This window comes from Hemicordylus capensis, chromosome 5 (assembly GCF_027244095.1).
Source record: "Hemicordylus capensis ecotype Gifberg chromosome 5, rHemCap1.1.pri, whole genome shotgun sequence".
In the NCBI taxonomy this organism is placed as follows: Eukaryota; Metazoa; Chordata; class Lepidosauria; order Squamata; family Cordylidae; genus Hemicordylus; species Hemicordylus capensis.
This window is the reverse complement of record NC_069661.1, coordinates 254,327,837-254,350,904: the sequence shown is the minus strand read 5'-3', so window position 1 is coordinate 254,350,904 and position 23,068 is coordinate 254,327,837. Positions and strand designations below refer to the sequence as shown.

Here is a 23,068-nt window from a genome sequence, read left to right as displayed (position 1 = left end):
ATAAAAATAATGCAGAGCCTAACAACCCAGTCATCAAAACGGAGTTGCTGAGTTCCATTTGGAAGGGTTCTTTTGTTTTTTTCTGGGGCTAGATATGACCTAAGCCCATGCTGCTTCCTTCCAACATCAGCTCATCAGGTGTTCTTCAATTCTGAAAGGAGGGATGTATCTTTAAATAGATGGCAAGGCCAACTTTTCCTTTGAGAGTTTGACCAATTCAACACTATACCAGGCTGGCTCCAGACGACATGGAAGAGAGGATTCCTTAACATAATTTTCCTAATGGATTCCGGTAAGTCGTAATAACAAGCCTCTCATTCATCATTAGGGATTTCTAAAAGAACTTAGTAGCTCATGAACAGGCTTTTCTGGCTATCCCTTGGGGAAGGGAGGCAGGGAATGGCTGGACAGAGAAGGCTAGCAAAATTGATCATGAGGTCAGATGGTCAGTACTGAGTCATTTGCTAAAGTAATGCACATTATTAAGTAACTTTCAATACCCAAAGGGGATATTCCACTGTCCAGCTCTACTTCCTGGTAACAAGCAACCCCTAAACAATCCATCCTATACCATCAAAGCATTAGAGGCCTGTACATACAGTATGCTGACAGAGAAGCCCTAACCAGGGCAAGGGACACCACTCCTGCCATTATATTTAGCATCACTTTAAGCATGAAGTAGCACTTACCTTATGAAGTCCTCCTCTTCCTCCCTCTTTGGTCTCAGCTGCTTGGGCTGAGCCATGTTGATCCAATTGGGAAGGGACTTCAAGAGTCTGCTGATGTCGTCGTCTTTTGCCCAGGATGCACTGATAACCAGCTTTTCACCAGACTGCACAATGCTCCTAAATAAAATGAGCAATGGTGATGCTAGGAAGCAGCAAGTGAGATTTGCTAAGTGGTGGCTGGCTGATGATTGGACATTTCAGCTCACATTATAAACATCACCACCACCACTGTCTGGACTGTGGAAACTCGAGTCTCCACAGACCATGCATTGGAGACATTTATAACTAATTTTTGTCTCTGACTGACTGAGAACTAGCTGGGCTGATGAAATATTCTTTACAGCTCAGAAGTTTGTAAAGTCTTTCATCAACAGATGGGTTCATTAAGAGTTCCTTCTTAGCTATTTTGCAACTGTAATGTTTAATCTGACAGAAACAAATGTACAATCTGCAAATGCTGCAGAATCCCAGAGCCGAATTCTCCAGAATTCTTCACAACTATGTGAGTTCCCATTTCCTAAACTATCAACCCCTCAGCTACACCAAAAATCAACACAAAATTGAGGAGATAAAAGTAAAAGCTGCCTTGAACAACAAGTAACCCTGAAGCTCATATTGTAGAAAATCCAATGCCTCCTTGTAGCGTCCTTTTGAAACAGCTTCAGAAAAACAGTCATTTGAGATGGCAGAGAAAAATCCGGTCATTTCCCCCATTTTCTTGTCCATGAGGGCCCGTTTGCTAGGCTACGTTAACCAGTATGCTTTTACCACTCAAGTCTGAAATGACAATAGCAATGAGAGTGTGACTTCTCTGGGGCGTCTATTTCACAGTCTAACAAGTGCAACTGTTTCCTTCTCGATATTACAGCTCAGAGAGATAGTCTTAGGTTTGTTTTATCCTATGTGCCTCTAGACATAAGCCCTTGTAACACTCCCTCCATGGTTTCAATGATTACCTAATAATTCAAGGAGGGAGATAATCAAAGGTGTGATGAGAAAGAAACTCTTGGAAAAGCACAATGCTCCAGGACGGAAGATAACAAATTAGATATTTGTCACAGCAGTAGAACCGGTAATTTTTATATAGAACTCAATCCAATTTGAAGTCTTGGGTGCTGCTTGCCTGCGTCATCTGGAACAATTTGATCATGCAATGGCCCTTCCCTCTAATTGTGGCAAATTGTGATCTGTATTGTGTGGACCTGTTTGTGTGTGGAATGGTATACAGATGAGTCCTGCTGCATGGCGAGCAAACAGGATTTAGACTGCCCTACTTCCAATCTTGGCAACATATTGTATCTTAGCACAAACAGGACTCCAATTGTGCAGATTCCCACCTCAGCCTTGTTTCCTGCAGATTGCCCCCCCTCACAAACATACTTGGCTGCAGCAGAGCAACCTCCTTGTGGTGTGTGTGAAAATTGTAACCATGTAGGTGGAGCAAACTCAGGTACCAAAGACCTGCACATTTAGCCCCTCTCATGTAGCGGTGATATATCCTCTCTCTCACACACAAACACACACCCTTATATGGGATAGCATAATAAAGGTCAAGACGGTCTCCAGGAGATTCTTGGATTATCTTCTGCATGAGAAAAAATGAATGCATAAAAAGCAGCACGGTTGTGAAAACCACTTTTACACTGAAGCAGGTGGAGCTGATAGTTCATTGTTTGACCCAAGACGTTGAATAAGGGGGCATGGTTCAAATTCGGGTGGGGTCAGTCTGCCTCAGAACAAAAGGTTCAACTTTCAGAAAAGGGGGAATGGATTCCTGGAAATCCGTGCGTCGGAAGCGCATGAATATGCTACGTGTCAATCGTGTTGGGTAACTGAAAAGAAGCCCTTTAATTGCCCCAGTGGGCAAAAGCCTGTGGACAGGTGCTTGACTGGATTAAGCGACTGGATCATTCAGGTGCACCCTTGACCTACTGTCCAGATATGGTGGCTTATAGGATGCTTATGTTTCTGGCTGCTGTGTTTCCTTGTGATGCACATGTGCTGTGTTCAAGGAAACATGGCAACTAAGCCTGGGATATCAGCAGTCTGAGCAATGGCAGAGAACATGCAAGAACAACTGAAGGAATGGGATGAGAGGGAGAGGGTGGAGGTTTTGTAGGCCTCATATGGCCTGAAGAGAGGGCGATCTATTCAAGAACAGAGCTGTAATTTGACTTTCGTACCAGAATCAGTTCCCCACTCCAAGCAACTTACTAGACAGTTTTTCCTGTTCCAACGATAGGGTTCAATGGTTACCACCAGCAATGGTGATCTAATAATTAGTTCTTGGCTCAATGGCTGCAGATGGTGCCATCTGAATTGCTGTATTGTATCAGGCTCCCAGGAAGGAGCCAGAAGGGGGAAGGGGGTACAACACACAAACAGGTGACAGGGCAGCCCAGAGAAAGGCCCGGCTTCCTCCACAGCTCGGTGCACTTAGTGCACAAGCCAGCATGGTGTAGTGGTTAGAGTGCTGGACTAGGACTGGGGAGACCGGAGTTCAAATCCCCATTCAGCCATGATACTTGCTGGGTGACTCTGGGCCAGTCACTTCTCTCTCAGCCTAACCTACCTCAAAGGGTTGTTGTGAAAGAGAAACTCAAGTATGTAGTACACCACTCTGGGCTCCTTGGAGGAAGTGCGGGACATAAATGTAAAAATAAAATCATCATCATCATCATCATCATCATCATCATCATCATCTGCTGGAGGTGGTCAAAAAGGTCCGGACCCGCACTGCTTCCAAAACCTGAATGGCTGAATGTAGTCCCAAGACACAAAACAGCAGAGGGATTGTGGCCTTTGATGAGGGAAACCATCTGGAGACCACAGGAGTTACTGAGACTCTGGGATTTTGTGACAAATGCACTCTGGAATAAGTGGTTTGGATTCTCCATGTCCAAATTCAACCTGTCTTAATGTGGGATATTCAAATTGAACAGGACACACATCAGGGCTGGGTTGTGCTCTGGTGCCCACACACCAGACTCTAGAGCAGGGGTCCCCAACCTTGGGTTCCCAGATGTTGCTGGACTACAACTCCCATCATCCCGGGCCACTATGGCTGGTGATGATGGGAGTTATAGCCCAGCAACAACTAGGGAGGGACCCTAGCCCAGAGGTGCAGCATATCTCTGGCAAGCAGAACCTGGCTTCAGTCTCCAGTTAAAAGGAGATCTGGTCAGAGGGCTGGGAGAGATTCCTGTCTGAGGTCTTGGGAGAGCCACCATCATTCCACGTACACTGTCCTGGGCTAGATGCTTCAATGGACTAACTCACTAAAAGGAACTGAGTCATAAATAGGAATTGGGCAGTTGTAATGTATGCATTTCCATTGGAACAGAGTGGCTCCAACCTGGTGGGGGTTCAGTCCCTCCATCGACCAGCCCCACCTCAAACTGGGGCTTGCATTGGATCAGCATCCCACCTCTGTCACTCTCTCCCCTTGCTGCAAGAAGAGTGCTTGACTACAAGCCCCATAATCCCCAGCAGCAAATGATGCTCCCTATATAATTTGATGGCGAGGCATCGAGGGAGCCAAGTGGCAGCCTGGGTGCTGCCTCCGCCCCCCCTCCGTGTCTGACGTCAGATACAGGGAGCATTTAGCCAGGCCCCCCGTGTCTGACATCAGATGCAGAGGTGTGGTTTCTCTCCCAAACGGGGCCCTGTGCCTCCATTTGGGAGCTCAATTGGCCAGCGCTACGTGTGCAGTGTGGGCAAAGCGACTCTCCCTGCTTTTTAAATGCAGGGGCAGCTGCTCTGGCTGCGCTGCAAAAACAGCGCTGGCCGACCTAACTCCCAAATGGGGCTGTGCAACCCTGTTTGGGAGTGAAATTGGCCAGTGCTGCATTTGCAGTGTGGCCAGGAGCAGCACTCCCTGCCTTTAAAAGGGGGGCAGGGGGCGTGTCTGAGGCACAAGGTGCGGCCCCTGATTGGTGGCGGCCCAAGTTCTTTGAACTTGTTTGCCCAGTGGTGGCTCCACCCCTGCTCTGATGCCTGCTATCATCTTCTCCTTCCCCAAGGCTTTTTTTCCTAGGGGAAAGAGTAGTGGGTAGCAGGAAAGCTTTGCGAGTGGTCAGCATGTACACTCAACAACTCTATTTCATTTCCAGGATGGTTAGGACGGGACAAGCAACAGGTGCCTTTATATACAGTGGGCTGCAACTCAGCAACAAAGCACATGGTTAGTACCCAGAAGGAGCCAGGCTCAGTCCTGGACTCCTCCACGATTGGGCTAGGAGACCCTGAAGGGTCCGAGGAACTAATGGTTTGGCTCAGCATAAAGCAGCTTCACGTATTCATCTTGCCTGCCTCACACACAGCAAGTGAGCAGGATGTCTCTGGCCTCGCCCCCAGCTCAGCCACCCTCTCCCGAATGACGTCAAATGGCATAATGGTTTCTATTTGTATCTAGCAACTCTTAGCAGAAAAAGTAGCACATTCATTCATCTCTTTTATTTCCTCCGCCTGTAATCAGGGATTGGTCATCGGAATCAGGGCTGTCCTAATTACACCCCAGCAGGTGCCGTCCCTGGGAAGGATAGCAGGGAAGGAGGAAGGAGGCTGGCAGCGGCGACAGAGAAAACGTTCTCCGTGGCCCAGAGACTGCTCCTTGGCATGCTCCATTTACACAGCACAGCTCATTTGTCCCTGCCTTCCATTTGTGCCTTAGATGGTCTGGACGATGGGACTCATGGAGAGCAATGCTCACTCATATGCCAGGCAAAGTGCGACTTTCAAATCAATGGAAACTAGGAGGCAGGGTGTGGGGGAGACCCGAGGAGCAGGTGGCAGGGTCTCTCCCCCTACCACACCCCCCACAGGAAGAGAACAAGTAAAACTTGGTCTACTAGTAAATGTTCCATTGTCCTCCCATTTGGTTTGTCATGCAGGCTGGAAGGCCCTTGTTGTCTTGAACATAGGCCTTACACTGAGTCAGACCATTGGTCCATCTATCTCAGTATTATCTACACAGACAGACTGGCAGTGGCTTCTCCAAGGTTTCAGGCAGGAGTCACTCGCAGTCCTGTCTTGGAGATGCCGCCAGGGAAGGGACCTGGGACCTTCTGCATGCAAGCATGCTGATGCTCTTCAATTGAGCTATGGCTCCATCCCCTAAGGGGAATATCTCACATGTATCCAAATATAGCCACATTGCTCAGATGTAGTCTGCCTGCCAAATGCAAACCAGGGTGGATGGACCCTACTAAAGCAAAGCTGACTAAAGGTCCTCCCTCAAGTGATTAAATGGCACTTAATGGAATAATGAAGAAAACAAGAGCAGCCCTGCTGGACTGGGCCCAAGGCCCATCCCATCCAGCATCCTGCTTCCCACAGTGGCCTACCAGATGCCTCCAGGAAGACCATAACTACAAGGACCACAGCCCTCATCTGCTCTTTGCCTCCGTCTCCCAAAAGCAACGGGTATCCAGAGACTGACAGCCATTGATCATCTCTCCTCAAAGAATGTGTGTGAGCCTTTGGAAAGCCATCCAAGTGGCCCTCCCTACAGCAGCCCATTCCATACATTCACTGTGCATTGTGCAAGACCTTTCTTCTGACTGTCCTCAATCAAATGTTCATAGATTTCATTAGGCAACCCTAAGTCCTAGAGTTATGAGAGGAGACAAATTTCATGCACCATTTGACAGACCTCTATCAGTATCCCCCCATATCACCTTTTTAAAAAAATGCAAAATGAACAGAAAAAAGCCCCCCAAAGCATCAGCTGCCCCTTCTAGGGAAAGATGGGGCATCCACGCAGATCTGAAGAATGACACCTCCATGCATCCTGGTCTCAAGCAAGCCTTACCTGTAGGCTACTGTGCAGGTGTCCTTGTACTCCTGGAGTTTGACGCAGACCATGTTGAGGAACTGGTCAGAATACGCACTGAGGTCATGCATCAGATTCATGAGGTCCTGGACTGTTTTTTCCACAATGACTGTGCTCTAACAAACAAAACAAAACATAACAAAACAAAACAGAGAATGATCAGGTTTTGGTCAAAGTGAGCCTAAGTCGGGGGCTCCCAACCTCGAGTCCCCATACGATGTTGCACTACAACAACTCCCACCATTCCATTTGGCCAAAATGCACTGTGGCCAAGGATGATGGGAGTTGTAGTCCAACAACTTCTGACGACCCAAGGTTGGGAACCCCTGGTTTAAGTTAAAGTTAAACTTAAGTTAAGTTAAGTTAAACTCTCTGGTTTAAAGAAAGAACTTAAAGAAAATTTTATCCAGGTTTCCCAAAGTGTAATGGCACTCATAAGAGAAAACTGAACCCATCTCAGTTCAATGCATGCATTACCCTGCTTTTCCATCACTGAGTTTTCAAGGCAGCTTACAAATGTGTTTGAATGATACACTTTTCAGAGAGTGCAGCAGGCTCCCTCCCTCATGTGGATCTTCCACCCTAGAAAAAGTCAACAGTCTCCCTCTTTGGAGACCCATTGTCCACCTGATGTCTAATATTGGAGGGCCATGCCATCCAGGCTCCCCTGACGCACACATTCCCAAGACCAATCCAGGAGCAAAACAGTGACTGGGTCAAGAGGACGGGGCTGGCACGTGCCATGCAGTTCTTCCCACAGGCAGCTGACTAGATGGCAGTTCCAGTCCTCACAGGAGGCAGCTTGATCAGTTTGCCTGCCTTCCTTAGCCATGCAGAGGCGATCCAGCTCAACAGCATGAGAATCTTGTTCTCCAACTTAAACACACATGCCTCCTCCCCCGATCTGGAAGGTGAGCAATGCCACGCTGACGGGATGCCGCTCAAACCCCACAGCATGACTGGCCTGGGAGGCTGGGCAGGCTGACTCCTGAGCGGTGTGCTTAAGACCATCTTTTGTGGCCTGCTTGTGCTGACATCTGGCATTCAATTCCTCCTAGCGGGAGACTCTGCTGAATGCGACACTCTGCCCCCTCCCTTCCTGCGGCAATCCAAGAGGCACGCAAGTTGGCCACTCTGGCACTTGAAGCCGCAAAACCTCATCCGAGTCCAAGCCGGAGCCTCCCGCTTCCCTCCCGCAAGCCCGGCTTCCTCTTCAACATCGATTTCAAGATTAAAGTGCTGCCGAAGGACCCAGATCCATAATCCTGTTCCTGCAGATTTACCTGTGAGTGACAGGAATTGATTCTGCTCTCCAACCTGCAGAAGGGAATCAGGAAGCCTCGCCGCGCCTGCTGCCACAACCTGGCCCCTTGCACGTGTGGCACGTCACTCCGGGGGAGGCCTGACAGTTGTCAAAGGCACTTTGCAGCGAGAGTGTCCTTGGCTGGAAACACACTGTGGCTCCGAGCCTGCCTAGCCCAGGAGTGGCCCAGCTGAGACGCTTCCCAGCAGCCTATCTGGCCAGGGACTGTCAGGTTCTGGGCAGGCCACGATGCCCGGCTGGCCGAGTGCCCTTGTTTTGGGGGGCGGCGGGGGGGGGGGGGCATTGCAGTGCCTCAGGCAAGGCGCCAAATGCTGCCTTGCCCCGTCACCCTGGGGTGGGCAGCCTCTTCCAAAACCGACCCTTGAAAGCTTGGAAAGTGGCGCAGCAGAGAAGGCTTCTTGCCAGCTTTGCCCAGAGCCCAAGAGGGGTGCTCCTGACAAAGCTGGCAAGGGTCAGGCCAGTTCCAAAGAGCTCCTGCCATGGCAGCGGCTGGGGGCTGGCTGGCACACACGTCATCCACTGCCTGAGGCGACTGCCTCACCCCACCTCATGAAAGGGCTGCCCCTGAAGCCACAGCCTTTTGGCGGCGGTGGGGTGGTGGTCAGTTTTTAATCTATTCCCTCACCCCCTGCCCCTTTTAGTTGGTTAGACATGTGTGCTCTAATGGCATGGTTTTCGGTTTTTAACTTTGTATTAATAACTTTAAATTTGAAACTTTTTTTTAAAATGTAATTTTAAATGTGGTTTTAGCCTGGTCTTTTAACTTTAGTAGTCTTTTATTTTACATTGTATCCATTTTATTCATGTTGTCAGCTGCCCCAAGCAGTAATGTACCGGAGGGGTGGGGCATAAACGTTGTATGTAAACACACACACACACACACACACACACACACACACACACACACACAACTTACATGCATGGTGGTGGTGTGATATCACCTGTTCGAACTCTCCCCCTGGCCCAGCAACTCTTCCACTTGGAGTGGGAGATGGCCCCATTTTAAGGCGAAAGCCTGGACTGCTCTGTGCTAAGACAGTTGCAATTCTGCAGGCAAAGCCAAGCAAAACTTCGTGCTAAGAAGAGCTGGATTCTGTGCTGGGCATAGACGGTGCAGTTGGAGCAGGTGTGGATCATTTCTCTCCTTTTTCATAATTTATTCTGCTTTTTCCCTTTTGTTGCATAACCTTTTCTGCTAGTCATGGGGAGGCCTGCAAGGCCCCGATGCCCCAGGCCCCAGGCAGGAAATCTTATCCAGTCTTGACCTCTCTGCCTTCTAAGAATTAAGTAGGCATTGTCCACAGGCTTCCAAGCAGAAATCTGCACTTGAAATGCAAACCCACAAAGAAACAGAAAGGCCCATTTAGGCAGTTGAATTGTGTGTCTAGTCCACTGTGTGTCTAGTCATCTTCCTCTGTTCTCCTGTGGAATTGTGGGATGGATGCAGCCCTGGCTAAGGTCCTTCAGAACCAGCCATCCCTGTTTTGCTTTCATTAACTCACAGTGAGGGCAAAACTGACTTGCAATAGGGATTTTTAATAGAGAGGAAAAAAGTCTGATGATGATCATTGTAGATTTGAGAAACTCTATTCAGATCCCTCTACAAATAAAAAAAGAGGCCCTCAAATTACAGAGTGAAAACACGGGTTATCACATAGGCTTAAATTTAGCTGTGAGCTAGAGAAAGAACCCCAGATCTTAGCAACACAGAGCCTGAGCAGACGGCTATTTTCGTTATTTCAAAAGCACAGCCTCAATAGCCCAGTCATCGTTGATATGTTCCTTTCAGAGGTTCAGGCCTCTTCTGCTCATCACACACAAAGGAACTGGTAAAGACTGAAGGCACTCTTGGGAAATAACTGTCTTTGAGCATTCCTTTAAGTATGGAAACTAGGCTTCTGTAAATATTCAACTCCAAATAGCCAGAGCCAAATAATCTACACAGCCTGTCAGGGACTGCACGGAGACAAGCCATCCCAACACAAACGCTGTGTGAGATCCCGATCCCTAACCAAATCCCTACTGGTTCTTGCTGCATTTTGACGCCAACTTGGAAGGCATGCAGGGAGCTCTGGGAGATGTAGTCCTTTCCCAGGACTTTCCCCACTGAGCTCGATGATCATCCCATGAAGTGGTACCAGAAAATTCCCCACCTGGTAAGAACAGTCTCAAGTCCCCTACATACACGATCTATTACTAGTCCTGGATGACAGCCAAGGTGCATTAGTCTTGCATGCTAGATTTGTGTGCAGGATGTTATAAAATGTACCCTTAGAGAATATTAGCACCTTCCTCATTCCACCTGAAAGGATTAGGTACTTGGATCAGGAAAAACGGCCACTCAAGACTATGTTACTTACGGACATAAGGCGGCCCTTGCTGGATCATACCCAAGGTGTATCTAGTCCAGCTTCTCGCTTTCCACAGTGGCCCACTGGGAAGCCCACAGCTAGGAGAGGAAGGCAGGCCCCCTCTCCTGCTGTTGCCCCACTGCAGCTGGGATTCAGAGGTCTCCTGCCTCTGAACCTGGAGGTAGCCTGTAGCCATCATTTGCAGCTTTGGTAATCATTTCGAAATGTTCCGCTTTCTTGAGACTAGAGGACTGATAAATATCCTGGGAAAGTTAGCCTGCCTTTTATCAGGGAATCAGTCAGTCAGTCAATAGGTTTCTGTCTGCTGTTGATTAGAAATCAGACTGGTACCAACAAGAGTCTGGTAGTGGAGAAAGGATTGAACTCTCTGCTTTTATTGGCAATAGATTCTACTTCTGTGCAAAACAGCAATCCCTGAACATCACAACACCACTCTACAGGGCAGTCACTATGGCTGCAATGTTCATTAAAGCGTTGTCCACAAAAGTTTATCATTAAACAGTGAAGCAGGCGTTGGCCTGCAGTTCAAGACTCTCTCTCTATACAGCAATTTCTCCCAGCATAAATACAAATTGTGACGCGACATTTTATGTGGCATCTGCCCAATGTTGAAATCCTTGTGAAACTGCTTAGCACTATAGGCTCAAGCTGACAATCCGTGAAAACACCATGCCTTTTCAATACTACTTGAATCCAGACTTGTACACCCCATAAAATCTCCCATCGCAATTTGTCTTCAGGCTGCCCTCTAGACTGACCCCGAGTCTGCCTGCAGCTGATGATCCCCTAACAGGCCGATTCCCAAGCAGCTTTTGTGGCAGGGTTGCCACCGAGGAGACCAACAGCCTGAGTGCCACTCTGCTGCCCAGGTAGTTCCGCCCATCCAAACTATACGAGCATGGCTGCCTATTGATTAGCATGCCTGGGACAATACTAATGGCAAGCACTACAAGCTACCCCCTGCCAGGCCCACACCAGTTTGAAAACCTTTAAAAGGTTATGGGGACAAGTAATTGTGTGGCAGCTGAGCCCCCCCCCGCTGCATTTAATGTAAGTGCGGGAGAGTTCATGTAAACATTTGAAAAGATACCCAAGGGGGGCAAGGAAGCCAGATACTTCAACAATTCACCAAAAATCAGCCCTTTGCCCAATCCCTCTGCAATTTGGGTGGTAGCCTCCACCCCTTAGGCACTACCACCCTACACCACTCTTTTGGCCCTGGGACCCGTTTTCTTGATCTGAATCGATTTGGATTAGGATTCAGATTAATTCAGATCCAAATCGAATCTGGGTTGATTCGGATGGGTCAGATTCAGACCCAAAAACAAATTGGGGGTGTTTCAATTCGGATCCGAATCGAAACACTGAAAATCCAAATTGCACACCCCTACTATTCATGCCTTTAACCACCTAGCCAATGTGGCAGGGGTGATGGCCTGGCCCATGTTGCAGGGTAAAAGGAAACAAAAAGTGATTCAGTTGTCCTAATGCATTTTACATATATTTTAAGGCACCTCCGGACGTCCAGCTTGTGCCAAGCCTTCTCTGCTGGGTAAACTGGCTTAGGACAAAAGGAAGGGAGAATAACGTCCTTTGACATATTAAAAGGAGATTCCACCTTAGGACGGAAAAAGGAGTCTGGAATAAGCTTTACGGAGTTTGCAGAAAAAATCCACAGGTTTTTATGGATAGATAAGGCCCTGAGCTCAGAGACCCTATGGGTGGAGATAACAGCAATAAGAAAAACCAGTTCAGAAGAGAGTAGGCGTAGCGGTATAGTGGATACAGGTTCAAAGGGAGGTCCCTGGAGCACTTTCAGGACCATATGCAGGTGCCACGTAGGAAAACGATGAACCACCGGAGGTGAGAGGAGAGTGGCGCCTCTCAGGAAACATCTTAAGTGTGTGTGTGTCGGGGGGTGGCATTGTAGGGATCATTTAGAAGTCCCTGAGATAAGCCCCACCAAGGAAGCGGCCTGGCACTTGAGGGCATTCGCTGATAGGCCTTGGTCCAGACCGTCTTGAATAAACTGTAGGAAATGTGCCATGGTGGCCGACCCCCGAGGAACTCCATGTTATGCAGACGATCGCTGGAAGGCCCTCCATGTATATCAATAAATTCTGTTAGTAGGGGAGCGCCTGGAAGGGAGCATTGTGTTAAGCGCCTTGGCCGGGCAGCCGTGCTGTTTCAAGATGTGCTGCTCAGTTTCCATGCGGCTAGTCTTAACCAGCTGGGATCTGGGTGACACTCTGGGCCCTGGCGAAGCAGGTCCGGCGAGACTGGTAGGAGCAAGAGCATTTCTGTGTCAAGTTCTGCAAACCACAGTCTCCTTGGCCAGAACGGGGCTACAAGAATGACCTGTGCTTTGTGGATCTTGATTCGTCAGAACACCCGGGCCAGGAGCAGCGTAGGTAGAAAGTCATATAGGAGGCCTGTTGGCGAAGGCGATGATAGCACGTCCACCTCTTCTGCTTGTTGGCAGGAGAATCTGGTGAAGAAGCAGGGAACCTGTGCATAGGCTGGCGTCGTGAAGATATCCACCAATGACTGGCCGAAGTGAGCTACTATCAGTCGGAAGATTACTGGGTTCAATTGCCACTCTCCTGGAAGGAGATCCGGCTGACTGAGCCAGTCTGCCACCGTGTTGAGGTCCCCCTGCATATGATGAGCTGCCAGAGATGCTACATGTTGTTCTGCCCACAGAAACAGAAGGACCGCTTCTGCCCGAAGAGATCTTAACCGGGTTCCCCTTTGATGATTTATGTGCGCATTGGCTGTGGTGATGTAGAACTATTGACTGGAACTCCTGAAGAGTCATGCCGATCGCCCTGAGTTCCAGCCAGTTGATGCTGTGTTGACGCTCCTTGGCTGGCCATCTGTTTTGGGCTGACTGCTGGAGACAATGAGTGCCCCAACCTCTCTTGCTGGCGCCCGTGGTCACAATGGCCCTGGGTATGTGTATGTCAAGGAATCCTTTTCCTACTGAGAGATGAGGGACGGTGATCCACCAATGCAGGGATTGTAGAACTGGTCAAGTCAGGGTCACCCGCCTGCTGGACTTCACTGCTATCTTTGGGTGGAAGGGCAGCAGGAACCATTGAAGGGGCCTCAGGTGGAAGTGTGCCCATGGAACTGACTCCAAACTCACCACCATCAGACCTAGCAGCTTGGACAGGGAGAGAAGGGGGAGAGACTGCTTTACTAGGGCCTAGCATACCTCAGCCTCCAATGTGCACCTGCGTTCCGCTGGCAGGAACAATTTGTCTTGTTGTGTGTGTAAGAGTACCCCCAGGTGAAGAAGTTAGTGTGCCGGGCTCAAACGGCTCTTTCCCCTTTTGATCAGGAAGCCGTGACTTTCAAGCACCTGTAGAGCAGACTGCAGGTCCCGTTGGGCTGCCTATGTTGACTGAGACTTTAGGAGAAGATCGTCCAGAAAAGCATAAATCCTCACTGGAGACAGGATCTTTTTAAATATGCGTGGGGCTGATGACAGGCTGAATGGGAGGGCCCTGTACTGATAATGGACTCCTGCGTAGAGGAAACACAGCAAGTGGCAGCTGTTTTGGTGTACAGACACGTGTAGGTATGCCTTTTTGAGGTCTATAGAGGAAAGGAGGTCTAGGTGTTGTAGTGCTTCCACAATCGATCTTAAGGATTCCATGCGGAACTTCCTTCTGCGCACGAAGCGGTTTAGGTGTTTTAAGTCCAGCACTCCCTTTAGGGAGCCGTCCTTCTTGGGTACTGTAAAGATTATGGAGTAAATGCCTGTGCCTTCTGATCTAGTGAGACAAGCTCTATGGCTCCGATTGCTAACAGATGTTGAATTGGCCCCTGTAGGCCTTGATGTTTCTGCTGAAGGCAGGAGGTTGGAGTGGGAAGGAAGCGGTGAGGGAGTGGCTTGGTCAACTCTATTTTAGCCCTCTTTTACGGTGGTAAGGATCCAGAGGTCTGAGGTGGTAACTCCCAGACATGCCAGTGTGAGGAGAGGCAACCAATTGGGGGCATCTTGCCCCCAGAGAGACATGCCCGTTGCTTAGATTGCTTAGTTTGGGCATTGAAGGCTGCCCTACTACCAAAGCCCTGTCTGGTGGATCTAGATCTGCCCCAGTAGGAATGTTGTGAGTGGAATCCCCTTTCCCTGCCTGCAAAGGGCGATCTAAAGGGATGAAAGGACTGAAAGGACAACCATCCTTGGGGGTGGTCCTGCTTCCGTAACGAGGATAGCATGGCTTTCTTCTTATCCTTTGACTCCACTAGGATCTCTTTTAAGGCCTCATCCCCATACAATTTCCCCCCATCAAAGGGAACAGCAGTAAGGTTAGTTTTGGAGGCTGTGTCCACCTACCAATATTTTAACCATAAATTGCAACGGCCCACCACAGAGGCAGTGGCCACATGGGATGCAAAATCGGAGGAAGTCAAGAGTAGCATCCACCATAAAGGCCTGTGCCTTATGCAACTTTAAAAGTGTTTTCCTCAGCCTGATTGGGTCAGAGGGAGGTTCCCGAATCAATCCCTAGCCAGATTAATGACACTCTAGCCACCATGGAGGCAGCTGCAGAGGCTCTCATTGACAATGCTGTGGCGTCATGCACATATTTCACGGCCACCTCCATGCGTTTGTCTGCAGGGTTTTTTAGAGCTGATTCCCTGTCCCGTGTCAGAACTGAACCAGAAATCATAGCTACGACGGGGGCATCCATAGGGGGCGTATTGAAACACACACACCCCGTTTGGAATGCATAGCTTGTTTGCTATAGTATTAGCCCTTTTTGAGGAGGTGGAAACTGTCCATTCACTTTTAGCCGCTTCCTCAAATTGTTTAGGAATTGGCAGGGGCAAATTATGTGACTTTTAACCTGGGAACACCAGCGCACCTTTACTCAGAGGCTGGGATTCCTGAGATGCAGGAGGATTTAGACCCAGGGCGTACACAGTCTTTGACATGAGTGGGGCCAAGTCTATGGGCTGAAAAAGCCTCAGTGGTGCCTCTGAGCTTCCAGGTTCATCACCCTCTGACCATTCCCCCTCCTCTCTTGGTTGATCAGGATCCTCTCCCCACAAGGGGTCTGTGGGGAGACCTCGGTTTTCTGGAGAGGTAGGTTCCTCATCAAGTGGAATAACGGGTATCGGTTTGCCCGGGGCTCTTCCTGGAGGTCTCTGAGGGGTTTCAGTGGGTAGGTCACCTGTCTCCCTAGGTAGTGGGCCCCCGGGATGGGGGAACCTGGGTTAGAGAACTCAGATGAGTGCACACTCTTATCTCTGTGTTTTGACTTAGATCTCTCCATTTTGGCATTTTAAAATATGTTTTCGCTTCCTCTTTGCTTTTTAGGGGCTGGTTCTTCTGGGACCAAAGAAGTGGCAGAGGATGAGGGGGAAACCTGCTTGGTCTGTTTCCTCTTTTCAGACCTCAGTTGTTCATATTTCTCAAATTATTTCACCAATAAATCCCCAAACCACATGCCTGAGGTAGGTGGCATGTCCCCCGGCATCTGGGAGAGGGCTTCACCCACTGGGGTAGGTTGAGGGCGTGTGGGTGCCGCCAAGGTTCACAGGGCAGGGGAGAAAAAAATGACCAGAAGACCCAGTTTGGGCTGGGCTCACGGGATGGGAAGTCGCTGCCATCGCTGTACTTCTGGTAACAACCATGCACGTCGTTGCAGCCTTAGACGCCGTTGGGCCCGCTCCCACGCCACCAGGTGCCTCCACTGCCTTTTGCACCCCTGGGTTCCTCAGTGCCTTTTGGCCACTAATGGAGGCCATAGTTGAGGCTTCTGGGCTTCGGCATCCTTCCGTGCCCCCCGCAAGGCTTCTCGGAGTGTGCAGGGGTAGCAGGGCTGCAGCCACAGATGGCGGACTACCCACGGGGGCTGGTGGGAAGTGGCAGTGAGGTTGGTGCCTGGGCCGCTTCCCCGCTCTCCAAAATGGTGGCTCTTACGCTTTCCCACTCCAGAACGCTGCCTGTCAGCTGTCCGGTGGGGGGCTGAGCATTCCACCGAGCTACGCTGTGCTGCTGAGCAAGGCGGTGAACAGGACCTCAGGGGCGGGTTCCTGGCTGCTCTAATGACCTTTGGAGGCCCTGCTGCCATTTGCTGTTTGGTACCCTCCTGTGGAGTACCCTGGTTGCACTTTCCATGCAGCGAAAGAGCAGAGAAAAACAGTAGAAGCACAGAGGGGGGAAATGAAAGTGAAAGAAGCAAACTATCTCTCTCTCTCTCTATATATATATATACACACACACACACACGCATACACACACAAGTGCGCACAGAAAGAGAGGAAAAACCCAACGAGCCTAAGAAAAGATCAAGAAAACTGAGAAGAGCTGAGGAGAAGCTACCTAAGAGCCAAGCAGGACTAAAAGAATGGGGATAGGGTGGGGGTCATGCTCCTCCCAGCCTTAAAAAGCCTAACTTAATTTGCATAGTCCTGCTGCCTTCTAGAGTCACATGGAGGAGCATAACCCACATGTGAGACACCCCTGGACTACAGCAGCAGAGAACCTACGTTGACACATAAGGGGTTCCTATTTCTGTCTCTGTGTGCACACAGAAGGTGGGGTGGGGGAGAGCCTTGTTGTTGTTGCTGCCATGGTTAAACAATGGGGGTCAGAAACCCTTACTGCTCTACTGTAAACCACACAGCAATCTACCAGCAGATTGCAATCTGTCTGCTACTTCCAGCTATAGGTTTGTGTTGTTTTAAACAGGAGAGTTTGCACACAGCAGGGGTGGAGTGGGTGGGGGACAAACAAAAAAGCTCAGCGAAGGCTGACATGCAGTGGGAGGGGGATGGTTCTGCATAATGTTGGCCACAGCAAGCGAAACAGGCATCAGGTGGCCCACACGAGAAGAACATGTTCTCTCATTCTCGGAGGCTTTTGAACATCCATTGCACAGCAAAGCTGCATAGGACAGACAAAAGGATTACAGCAGATGCTGAATTACAGAGACACTGAACCTCACAAGAGCAGGGGGTTCCTAAGCCCAAGCTGACCACAGATGGACATCTCACAGACATCCACGTCTTGCAGGTCCATGCTGGACTCTTTGTAGGGCTTCCCTTTCTTTATTTGGGGGCTTTAATTACCTTTCCTTGGCTTCTCTCCTGCTGCTGCTCAAGCACGGTTAAATTCACAGCATAAGGCTTTGGGAAACATGATTCATTCCCCCGAAGTGGTGCTGACGGGGTCTCCACAGCAGGGGGCTCCGGTGACCCGTGATGGGGCACAATTCATTAGGGAAGGGAGCTGCAAATGTATAAATCAACGTGTCAGAGGAGAGAGCCTGGGCCTGACCCAGCGGGAATGTGCGATACATACAGATTTGTTCCACTCCGTGCCATTTCACCTGTCGTCAGCAGCATGCTCCGCGCAGTAATCAATTAGGCTGACAAGATCCTCTACAAATTGGCTTAGCTCCAGCTCTTCCTGTGCCTCCAGGGCGAGAAGCTGAGGAAGGGGCTGCAGCTCAAGGGAGGGAAGGGGAGGAGGGTTGCCAACACTGCCTCGGCTGAAATCCGGACAGGGACTCCGAGCGGGGGTGGGGGGGGTGGGGGAGGGCATGGCCACCTAGGGGTGGGGCTTGTCTTTAAAAAGAAAACTTTTGAAGCCGCCACTGAGTGGCAGTGGAGCAGGATGGCAGCGCGAGCTCTCCCGCCTCCCAAACTATGGGAAAGGAATGGCTGCTCTGGGGCAGGGGGGCGGCTCTGGGGCAGGCGCGCTGGTGACCGGCATGCTGCAGCTTAAAGAGAGGCACTCAGCAAGCACTCACCGCTGTGGCTGCCACTGACTCACTGACTGCAGGAGGACTAGGGAGGGACGAGCTGGAGAGAAGGCAGGCAAAAGACTCCCTTCCTCGGCTTCCACCTTCCTCCAAATGAGGCAGATGGGCCGGTTTCAGGCTTCCGCGCACATTAGATAAGAGAAACAGTGGTAGAAAGGTGGCCTTTCTGGCCTTTCAATGCACACTAACAGAGAAGAGCAGACGGATGAGAGGAGAGTCAGATCTATGTTAGCTTGACCACAAGTCACAATGCACAACTCAAATCACACACTGACCTTCCCCACAAAACAGGCAATATAACATTCAAATGTCAAAGTCCGATGTCCTAAAGTTAGGGTATCGAGACAAATTGACTACCACTTTATGATAAAAATTAAAATTTCATATTCTGCATCGTAAAAAACACTGAGCAAACTCTTGGAAATACAACATTTTGGTTATAGAACCCATAATTTACCACTGAGGTGACATCGAGGCCAGATCCGAATGTAGCAAAGTCACAGAGGAGTCGCCCTTCCTGCTCCATTATTTTCATGTAGGGAACGTGCCTCTGCAGGTGACCCTTGCATGGTAACATCTAAGATCTGCCACAGCTGATTATGTGCTGATGAGACCCGAAATGTTCCACAGCTGCTCACTGCATGGCAGAACATGCCGAAGAAGTGCTGACCACTAGTTAGAGTGTGTGACATGGAGGTGTCACTGGACTGGGAAAATGGGGTGGGCGAGAAGATGGCAAGCTACTTTGAGAGCCAGGAGCCATGGAGAAGCACAGCAACTGCTGACACATAATCCCATGGCACCACGGAAGCTGCTTTCAGAGGCATCTTCCAGCACCCAAAAATATGGTGGGCAAAAGGACTCCATCAGTCTTTGCTGAAATGGCAAGCAGCAGTTAAGGGAGAGATGGAGTAGCTGAGTAGCTAAGCAACTGAGCCCCAAATCGGCAACTCCTGGGTTCAAAGCGATCTTTTTATCCACCCATCCATCCAATTTATATACGGCCCTTCCTAAAGTGGCTCAGGGCAGTTTACATTAAAATAAAACACACGTAATAAAACGATTAAAATAAAATAAAAATATTTAAACCAGATTAAAATCTAAATTAAAAACTAGATATCATTGGAAGCCAGGCTAAAAAGATGGTTCTTTAAGGCCTCCAAGGTAGATAATCCTCTTATATCCAGGGGAAGCACGTTCCACGACCCGGGGCAACAAATGAGAAGTCCTCGTCCCCGGTCACCAGCAGATGAACCGGTGGCACGCAAAGATGCACCTCTCCTGGTGCTCTTAATGAGTGGTGATGACCTTGTAGAGAGAATGGCGCTCTCTCAGGTAACCCAGACCTAAATAAACCATTCAGGCCTTTCAAGGTCATAACTAGCACTTTGTACTTTGCCTGGAAACAGCAGCAGGCAGTGTAACTGTTCAAGAATAGGCATAAGGTGGTCTCTCCGGGATATCCCAGAGACTAATCTGGCTGCTGCATTTGGGACTAACTGAAGTTTCTGAACTACGTAGAAAGGCAGCCCTACACAGAGCTACGTAGTAGTAGTAGTAGTAGTAGCAGCAGCAGCAGCAGCAGCAGCAGCAGCAGCAGCAGCAGCAGCAGCAGCAGTATGGACCTACATAGTAGTCTAACCTGAAGGTTCCCAGCTGATGTGCCACTGTTTGCTGGTTATTCTCCTCCAGGAATGGGCAGATTTGCTGAATCAAATTGCAGCTGGTAAAAAGCACTCCAGGGAGTTATTGCACATGGCTTCAGGCTTTGGGGTAAATGTTGAGCAAAGCCGCTTCAAACTACATTCGCGGCATTGAGGAAAGAAGCCCCTCCCTCTGCTCTCGAGTTTTGTTTTAGGAACATAGGAAGCTGCCATATACTGAGTCAGACCCTTGGTCCATCTTGCTCAGTATTGTCTTCCCAGACTGGCAGCAGCTTCTCCAAGGTTGCAGGCAGGAACCTCTCTCAGCCCTCTCTTGGAGATGCTGCCAGGGAGGGAACCTGGAACCTTCTGTTCTTCCCAGAGTGGCTCCATCCCCTAAGAAGGGGAATCTCTTCCAGTGCTCACACATCAAGTCTCCCATTCAAAGGCAACCAGTGTGGACCCTGCTTAGCTAAGGGGACAAGTCATGCTTGCTACCACAAGACCACAAGTTCACAGCCAACTGGGGGCGGGGAGCTTTCTAAAAAGCTACACCTGCATTTTTAAAGACAAATCTTAGCATGCTACTGATTCCATGTCAGTGCCTCTCCCTATTTGCTCCAACTTTTTCAGAAAAAAGTAGGTTAAAACCAGCATTTTAAAATTCCACAAACATGTAGAGATAAGCTAGAATTCACACCACAAAGCCCAATGTGTGTGTGGGGTGGGTCCAAAAGTCTCGAAGAGACTTGGAGGTAAGTCTGGCACACTCTCTTCTGAAGGAGATTTGGGGTAGAAGCCCTGTGTGTAAAGCCTCCTGGCTATGGCTTCCACCTGAGGCACCAGGGTGAGACCCGGGTTCAAGAGCACTCCCAAGCTACAAACCTGTTCTTTCTAGAGGAGTGCAGCCTCATCAAGAACAGGACATTCTATCCCGTCTTGCAGATCACAACCCCAGACAATGAGTACCTCCATCTTGCTTGCATTCAGCTGCCTGGAATTTAATAGGTGGCCTTTGGCAAGGCACCACCCTCTCAGCCTTGGTCCAGTCCAGGGGCGGTCCTTTAAGGAGGTGAGGACTAGGTAGCAGAGTCTTGGGGCATCAGCAGGACGGTAAGATGCCTCAGTCACTGCAGGAGCTCTTCAGGACTGCTCTGTCCCGGACAAGCTCGGCAAGGAGCCCCTCTCCTCACACTCCTCGCAAAGCTTGAAAGCTCTTTCCCCGCCCTCCACCCTGTATCCAAAGTCTTGTGGTAGACAGCATGAATTGTCCCCATTGACTAAGCGGGACCCACCCTGGTTTGCTTTTGAATGGGAGACTAGAAGTGTGGGCACTGTAAGATATCCCCTTTAGGGGATGGGGCTGCTCTGGGAAGAGCATCTGCCTGCAGAAGGTTGCCAGTTCCCTCCCTGGCAGCATCTCCCAGACTGGGCTGAGAGAGACTCCTGCCTGCAACCTTGGAGAAGCCGCTGCCAGTCTGTGTAGACAATGCTGAGCTAGACGGGCCAGCAGTCTGACTCAGTATAAGGCAGCTTCCTGTGTTCCAGCCTTGTTTCATAAGGAAAGCCATCTTTCCAATATGAGACTGCCTAAAACTGAATGTTCCTATGCCTCCAGCCCTCCCCTGCACTCATTTGCCGTCTCCTGTGGACGGCTCTCTCCCACACAGCCTCTCAAAATCCCTTTCCAGAAGCCCTGCCAGGCCGCAGCGTGCACCATGTCAACTGCCAGCCCTTTCGGCAGCAAGGAAGGCTTTGCAAGGAAATGATCAGAGTCCCCAGGCATCTGGGGCATTGCTGGCCTGCCGCTGATTTTCACTCACACTGTGGAGAAGGTTGGTTCATGAGGCTCAGAACTCACTCAGCAGTTGCATCAGCCTTCAGGCAGGAGACAAAGGGCCAAAGTAGACATGACAAGACTGGAACACCCAGCATCTTTTTCGTCCTTAAAAAGCATCCACCGGGAGCCTGATTTGGATCAGGGTCACAGCATGGGAGGAGGGAGGAGATCTAACACTTGTCTTCTGCCCCTGAAGCCCTGTTCCAAATTGCACTTGTTATCAGCTGCAGAGGGGAAAGTCTCCAGGCATGGGGGAGGAAGTGCCTGTAAGTGTTCTCCTCTGCAGCAAATGGCGGCTTTGGGAGAGGGGGGACACGAATGGGAAGAAGAAGTGAGGGGGTTGTCAGGGAGACAAAGAGGTTTTTCAAACTTGGGTCCCCAGATGTTGTTGGACTACAACTCCCATCATCCTTTGGCCATTGTGGCTAGGGATGTTGGGAGCTGTAGTCCAACATCATCTGGGGGAACCAAGTTTGAGAACTCCTGGGTTATCCATCATGATGCAGTCCCAAGCCATAACACAAATCCCGCCCCGTCCTTGCTTCTTAAAATCCCAAAAGATGTCAGGAGTTCCAGCCGTGGAACACCTAGCTTGGCTCAGCCTCCATAGCTTCAAGGGGCTCTCAGGTGAACCAAGCTATTGAGCTTTGGTGCCTCCCCCAGCACCGCCTCTTGCTTTGCCAAAGTATCCAAATCCCTGCAAAGTCCGAAGATACTTTCATGGATTGATTTCTATGCAAGCAGATCCTCCTCCCCACGCACCTAGAATTGACACCACTGCCAGAATTTAGTCTGGTCACAGAATCCAGGCATGCTTGGTGCAGAATGGGGTAATTTCTCTGGTAGTTCCTGTCTTTGACATGCTTCTTTTCAGTATTTCAAAGATGATTTGATTGTGGATGGAGACAACCAGCCTACCCATTTCCCCATGCGTGGCTTGCTACTTTGTGATGCTTACAAATACTGACATTGGTGTGAACACTGCTAAGAAATGAAGCACCAGAGGCAAAACGCTCTAGTAATGTTTGCATCTGTCTGTCTACCTTCTAGGTCAAGACAGAATTCTGCTACCTGGGCCAAGAAACCTGCCATTTTTGTAAAATCTTCTGGCAAATGGCTCCTTATTTGGTGAAATGTGGTGAGCATGTGGAACATGAGGGGTGTATGTTTGTGTGTCTATCCAGCCCCAGCACAGCATCCCTCCCGTGGCTGTTGCTGGTATCTGCCTTATGTTTCTTTTTAGATTGTGAGCCCTTTGGGGACAGGGGACCATCTTCTTGATGTAATACTTTATTTTTTCTATGTAAACCGCTTTGAGAATTTTGGTGAAGAGCGGTATATAAATATCCGTACTACTACTACTACTACTACTACTACTAGTAGTAGTAGCAGCATTCATTTAAAATATTTCTATGCCGCCCCAAACTTGCATCTCTGGGCGGTTTACAATTACGACTAGTATCACTACTAGTAGTAGTGGTGTATGTGCGCGTGTGGAAGGTGGGATAGCACCTTCATTTGCAGGAAAACTATTACCTTAATAT

At 49.5% G+C, this 23,068-nt stretch overlaps 1 protein-coding gene across 2 annotated transcripts in view; it reads right to left on the bottom strand.

The window, feature by feature from the left end:
* The window catches only part of EXOC4 (exocyst complex component 4), a 585,849-nt gene that overhangs the window by 65,781 nt on the left and 497,000 nt on the right, over positions 1-23,068 (bottom strand). For both annotated transcript variants that reach the window (XM_053255624.1, XM_053255625.1), the window contains 2 exons: positions 6,541-6,677; positions 690-845 (listed from right to left, as the gene is read on the bottom strand). In XM_053255624.1, the coding sequence (XP_053111599.1) occupies positions 690-845; positions 6,541-6,677 (293 nt within the window). The remainder of the gene's footprint in view (positions 1-689; positions 846-6,540; positions 6,678-23,068) is intronic.